The following is a 6573-nucleotide window of genomic DNA, read 5'->3' on the forward strand; positions in this document are numbered from 1 at the left end:
CATGAATATGTATCCAAGATTAAGAGGCCAAAATACAACAATACCACCTACCTGTTGAGGACTCAACATGTGCATATACCGCAAAGAGATAATGCCTCTGCACCCTCAATTAAAAAAAAAAAGGATTCAATTTATACCTGATGTTACATATCTCAGTCGTTCAATTAATTTATGGATGACTGACATTCAATCTAACAAAAATTGAATTTATTTTGAACTGATTTTTTCAATTTTGATCCCAAACTGATGGGATCTGTTAAACTGCAACAGTACAGGTACAATTAACAGCTTTCTGTGTAAAAGGTAAATGACCAAAAAATCTCTAGAATTTCTTTTTTAGTATATTCACCTTAGTCATATAGTGTTTTTTACATTCAATCCAGTTTTAAGCTCAACAAATATGAATCAAATTGATCAATACCATCAAAATTCTAAATTCTGCATTGCACAAACATTGATAAAGAGAAGCATTTCAACAAATTAATATGAGCTTTCTATGAGTAATCTCATTACTGAATACTAGATGAACCTAATGGAGTAACTTTCCAAAGTTCAAAATGCCCTCATAGAGAGAGAGCTTTGTTCCGACAATTTCCATCAAAATAATAGGCAAATTTGATACAGGACCAGGTTTGAATTCCACGAATTTAGAACCAAATAGAGCACCTTAAATCTTGGATTACATAAAGCAATACTAAAAATGCTAGAGATCATTTCCATAATTTATTTCATTTTCTCGCATCACAAGTAGCATATAACAAGAAATAAAAAAGAACTAAAAATATGCCAACCTGCACCGGTGTGAAAATAATTCAACAATAAAATCATGAAAAAGTATAGGAGAATGGAAAAGAACACAACATAAGTGCACCTGAAAAGAATACCTGGTCTCTTATTCATGAGAATGGAAAGGATAGAACAGCAACAGCAGCAGTAACAAAAAACAAAATGTCTCTCTTCCTTACCGCCCCAAAAAATATTCATAGTTCAGTTATGATCCCTTCCCCGACCATTCTACCCATTCAAAGCAATGGCTTCTAATGCTTTCAATATGGTGTATATACATGTAAAAATCCAAACCCACCATCTCTCCTTCCCCACCAAATAATGAACCTGAAAAGTGAATCCTGAAAATCTAAAGCAATAGTACAGTACATATTTCACGTTAGGCTTTTAACAAGAGAATGATAGGTTGCCATGAATAAAATAGGGTATCCTAAGACTAATCAGAAATCTTTGGATGAAATTGGAACTACAATGAATGAATAAGGGGGGAACTAGAGTGAAAATGGTAAAATGATCTGAAAAGATTGGGGGAAAAGAAAATTATGAAAAAAAATGGATTCCTCTTGTCTTTGACTAAATTGATTACTGTGTGGCTGGTTTCCGAAAAAAGCAGCGACTTTTATGAATTGGAAAAGATGGGTTTACAAAAGAGCGCTGGGTTTCAATGCTACATGCCATAATGCCTCAATGAAAGCTCCAGCACCTGCAAGCTGGGGCAGATCATCTCCTTCACATGAGCTCCATTTTTATAAATCTTGATAGTTGGCACAATTCTCACCTTCTCTGCCTTGGCAACAGCTGGGCTCTCATTTATATCAACCTTGTGTTAAACAAAGGACATGGCTAAGAAAAAAGTGCATTTTTTTAAAGAAGTAGAACATTTGAACTTGCAAAGATTACCTTGAGAAAATTTAGAGATGGGTATCTCTTACAAAGAGCATCCACCGATAGGCTTGTCTGGACACACTGATGATTTGAAGCAGCCATAAAGTATACAACAGAAACTCCTGTAAGAATGATGCAGGCTTTAAGTTATAAAAAACAAGAAAATGGCAGATATACAGGAAGCTACTATCAATATTCAGCAACTGATAAGTCATCATTTAGCACAACAAATTTAAGAGAAAACCAAGAACAGTGCTGCCTATCAAACCAACATTGAAACTTAGTACAACAGTTTATACAAAATTCAGTCAAGCAGAAAGCACCGCCAAATTTCAAATCAGGCAGAGTAAATATAGAGAGCAAAAAAGGAAAAAAAAGTACAGAATCCTGAGAATTTAAAATGAAAGCAGCTCACCTGGAAGAGCTATTGCTGCCTGTAATTGCTCCAGACCTGTTATTTTCTCCACTTCACCACCAAATTTCATGTTGGAAACCTCCTCACCTCGTGACATTTTCAAAGCAATTTGAGAATGAAATAATGCTTCTGCTACCTCAGTGTCTGTAGGAAGTTCCTTTCTCAAAATCTCATAATCTCTAACTGCTTCCACCCACCGTTCAAGCTAAAAAATAAAGGCACCAAATGATCATCCTTCACAATAGTTTCATTGCATAAAAATAGAAAGGCTTAAGATTCTAACCTTAGCATAAGAGTCAGCTCGTCTAAGAAGCGCCTTGGTGTACCTAGGTTGAATTCTCAAAGCTTCATTACAGTCATCCAAAGACCTCTCCCACTGCCCAAGTTTAGACCGACAAGCAGCCCTATTGCAATGGAGCACTGGGTTTGATGGATCATACTTGAGTCCTTCTCCATAAGCTGTGCAGGCTTCTGCAAAATTTCCGGACTTGAAAAGCTCGTTACCTTGGGCACGAGCCCTAGCCACAAATTTCACTTTTTCCCACAACCCTGATACTTCAGCATTATGTATATCTATCTGGCGGGCCTTCTCAGCTGACGTAACAGCATTCTCAAACCTACAAAATTTCCATCATACATTCTCATTGATTCAATGCTATCAATCACCATATTTTGGAAGTCAAATTTTATTAGCTCACCTTCCCAAAGCCATATCAACTTGGGCTTGCACAAATGAGATATAAGAACCTGAAAGCATACCAAGAAACTTGGTCTGGAAAGAGGATGGTGATTTGTTGGCCAGTTGGTATGCTATTGCAAGAGTTGAATCCGCTTCTTCAAGATGTTGAAGATGAAGAAGAGCTTCTGCTCTCAACGCTGTAATCTGTTATTTTTAAACTAATAAGTCATTCATATTCCTAGAATTTTTTGGTGAAATCATGAAGTAGGTTGATAAAGATTGGAAAAAAGTGTCAAAATAGCCCCCTTTTGCAAGGGTTCATCTTATTACCAGATTACATAAAAGTGTCAATTTAGTCCCTACAATCTTTTAAAATGGGCTAAACTAGCCTTGTGTGGGAACTTTTTCAGCCCCAATTTAAAGTGTCCGAGGAATAATATACATTTAGACTGATAATAATATGATCCCTTGTAAATAGTAAAGGAACTATTTTGGCACTTTACTCATAAAAATTGAGTTCATTTACCAAAGGTGAAGAGTCTGTGCCCGCTGTAATGGCAGCATCTGCTTCCCTCAGAGCACTTTTCCAGTCCCCCATCCTCCGAGCATCAGAGCATCTTTCCAGATACTTCTCCACCATCTGGAGGTTCTGCATCTCAGCAAGGTCAGGCTGGTGTCCGGCCAAAAAGAGGTGCCTCCGTGCATATTCAACCTGCCCCAACCTGTTTAGCAAATTAGTTTTAGCCAATCAAAAATGAAAATAATTGCTAGCTATCAGATTGTCCAATATATGTGAAGCCATTGCAAAAGCAAGACTGAAATTTTAGAAACCAAGGGAACACAATGTATAGAAGAAAAAGAATATCACAACGTTCACTTGCATGAAAAGTAAGGCTAGTTAAAGATTACATGTCAGCACTTTTAATCATATAGTTCATATCAGAAAACAAGCAAATTCAAATAGGAATCCCCCAGTAGAAGAGTTTTTAGTGTATAATCTATGTTAATATGTTTAAGGCTGCAAGAAAAATGCCACAAAACATGTTTAAATGAGCATGCATATTTCTAATTTTCAAAACAAATCAAATTACTTTTAGAAATTCAGAAAATACGACCAACACTATTTTCAGTTGCTTTCATATTCCAATAAATAAACTCAATAAGAAAATGGGTGTACTTATTGCATGATGCTCTCGCAAATATGGAATCTAGAGAGGAGATCTATATTACAGAAAGTATGTTTCGTTAAATCAATTAACAATTATCTTATATATCATTATCTAAGCACTAATTATCAAGTTATCATTAAAATAAATTATTTATTATAGAATCTAACTTTCTACTTCAAAATTTCCTTTGTTTTATCAAAGTATACTGGCATATTTCTATTTTTTTGAAAGATAATAAAATCGCAAAACAGATAAATAGCAATGCTAAACATGAACCGATAGAAATCATATGAACATAAAGATGTGCTAAAAGAATTGATCTACTTTCTTCTCATAGAAGGAAATATACAATCACACACAACCACAATGATAGCTACATCTAATAACATGTAAACAATTATTAGACTAATGAATAGAATTATCATTTCTTAATTCAACGATAAAGTCAACCATATTTTGAACACAGGGAAAATAATAATTGGCTAATATGGTCAAAACAACTATAAAGTTCGCATATTCAAAAGCTAGTTATGCATAATCAGCCTCAATTGCACATACTAGTGAGCTAAGATTTCTTGTAACCACAAAAGAATTAGAAAAACACACAATGGCGCAAAGATTAATATTTTTTACTCAAGGTTCAACTTTACACACAGACCACCGATGAAATGCAACACCAAAATCAACAGAATATAAATTTAGAACAAATATATGAGCAGTCACCCAATCATCTAAAAAAAATGCAATAAAGCATTCCCTGGAATGAAGAAGTAAAGAACAACCTTATTGGTAATTGCATTGACAAAAAGCATAACCTAAAGCAGTAATTACATTGACAACATCTCAGGGTAAACATAAATAAAATTATATATCAACTGGAACAAAACACACATCCAGCACAAATATCTTATCATTACAGAAAAAAATGGATGCAACATACAAGTAGGAATCATAAAAAAAGAAAAAAAGAAAAAATTAAAGAAAAGAAAGAAAGAAAAAAAAACAATTAACTGTATTTTTACAGATGTCACTGAGTGGCAAAGCAAAAATTACCTAAGATGTAAGCAAGCAAGCCTCTGATGAGCCTTGGAATAGTTCGGGTTGAGCCGAATGGCCTCCTCACAATCCTTCACTGCCTCCCCCAATCTTCCCAGCCCAATGAGAGCTGCTGCCTTGTTGTTCCAGCAAGCAGCATTGCTGGGACACATCTCGATTGCTCGATGATAGAAACCCAGCGCCTCCGTAAACTGCCCCTTCTTGTAATGCTCGTTTCCAACCTTGGTTAACTCCTCTGGATCCACTCTCATCGGCCTCAAATTCTTCATTTCCGTACCAAACCCAGTGGTAACGCCCCTCATTATACTCCCGTGCCCATAATTCGCTGAACCAGATCCAAGTACATCGCTTCTCGCCGTGCTTCGACTCATCATCCCAGACTTCCCTATCTTCCCGGAAGGGCAAATATTCCCCGCTGGGAGCACATTGGTCGCCGGGGAGTTAGCGGAGCTGGAGAACACAAGCTGGCCAGATCCGGACCGACGATGTCCTGGTCTACGGCTAGGGCTCCCATGACTTGAGCCAGAGAGCTCCCCGGAGTGATTGCGCCTTGCTAAGTCATCGGACTTCGTGGCGGCGAGTGCTACATTGGGGAGGGGCTTTCCGGAGAACGAGCCCGAGGAGCTCGAGCTGCTGCTGGTGGCGGCAGCGGCTGTAGCACCTGTACGGAGGGGAGAGACGGGCGAATCGAGATGATCGAAGTTCTTGGCATCGGGCTTGTTACCCTCGAAGCTGAGCGCAGAGTCAAAGCGATCGGAGATGGACTGCGCCGAAAAGTGTTTCTGAGAATCCGACCTCGACATCTCGCCAAAAAGCCTCGACGTTTCCGCTCTCTTGCTAGCTGAAATGGCCGCAGAAATTAAAGAGAATGGGGAACGATTGCGATTTCGGAGAAGAAGACATGAAACGGGAGAGGGAGAAGAGGGGGAAGAAAGTGAAGATGGCAGATCGGAGAGATATGGGAGAGATAGTGTGTGAACAAGAAAGGGTAAGGAAATGAAGAGATGGGGATCTCGTGAATTGGAAAGTGAGAAGCAAGGAATGAATGCGGGTAGATTGGAAGAGATGGACAGAGAAGGAGCGAAGAAGGGGAAAAAAAAAGAGCTAAGACGAGATGGTAGGAAACAAATAAACGAAGATCTTTCACCTGCTTGCCCTCTTTCTCTCTCTAATCTCAGTACATCGCCCCGTCACTCTCTCAATGCCCCTAGCGTCCCACTCCTTTTCTCTCCTCTCCAGTTACTGATGGCTCCTTTCGAAGTTTGCACACATCCCTCCGTCGCTGCCTTTGTATTAACAGCGCAGTAATAATCCTGGCTTCTAATTTACTTTTAGATGGCATGTATGTAGATGCCTCAACAAAATGGTGACCAAGGTTGAATGGCAAACATTTGTTCTGATTGTAACTTGAGAGGAGTGAAATGCCCCAAACAATTTGATTTTTTTCTCTTTGCTTGAAACAAATTTACTAATTAATGATCCACTAACGGATTAGATTTAACTTTAATTGAACTGTTATTTGATTTAAACTTGGATTGAATTAAACAAACCCTATATCTTTTTTGTGCTCGATTTTGAATTAA

At 37.9% G+C, this 6573-nt stretch overlaps 1 protein-coding gene across 1 annotated transcript; it reads right to left on the bottom strand.

The window, feature by feature from the left end:
* Positions 1-766: 766 nt before the first annotated feature.
* LOC110021064 (TPR repeat-containing thioredoxin TTL1-like) lies at positions 767-6251 on the bottom strand. The gene is made up of 7 exons (XM_020719395.1): positions 4988-6251; positions 3292-3487; positions 2785-2969; positions 2370-2703; positions 2087-2291; positions 1687-1793; positions 767-1606 (listed from the first exon to the last, which is right to left on the bottom strand). Exons 1-7 carry the CDS (start codon positions 5791-5793, stop codon positions 1454-1456), a joined length of 1986 nt encoding a protein of 661 aa, XP_020575054.1. The 5' UTR covers positions 5794-6251; the 3' UTR covers positions 767-1453.
* Between the last annotated feature and the right edge of the window lie 322 nt (positions 6252-6573).

This window comes from Phalaenopsis equestris, unplaced genomic scaffold (genome assembly GCF_001263595.1).
Source record: "Phalaenopsis equestris unplaced genomic scaffold, ASM126359v1 Scaffold000119, whole genome shotgun sequence".
NCBI classification, from domain to species: Eukaryota; Viridiplantae; Streptophyta; class Magnoliopsida; order Asparagales; family Orchidaceae; genus Phalaenopsis; species Phalaenopsis equestris.

Excerpts from the sequence above, each read along its gene's own strand:
- LOC110021064 (XM_020719395.1), bottom strand. The coding sequence starts at position 5,793 with ATGTCGAGGTCGGATTCTCAGAAACACTTTTCGGCGCAGTCCATCTCC. Across the intron at positions 1,794-2,086 it reads GGCAGCAATAGCTCTTCCAG|GAGTTTCTGTTGTATACTTT; the intron begins GTGAGCTGCTTT and ends TCATTCTTACAG. Across the intron at positions 1,607-1,686 it reads CATCTCTAAATTTTCTCAAG|GTTGATATAAATGAGAGCCC; the intron begins GTAATCTTTGCA and ends GTTTAACACAAG.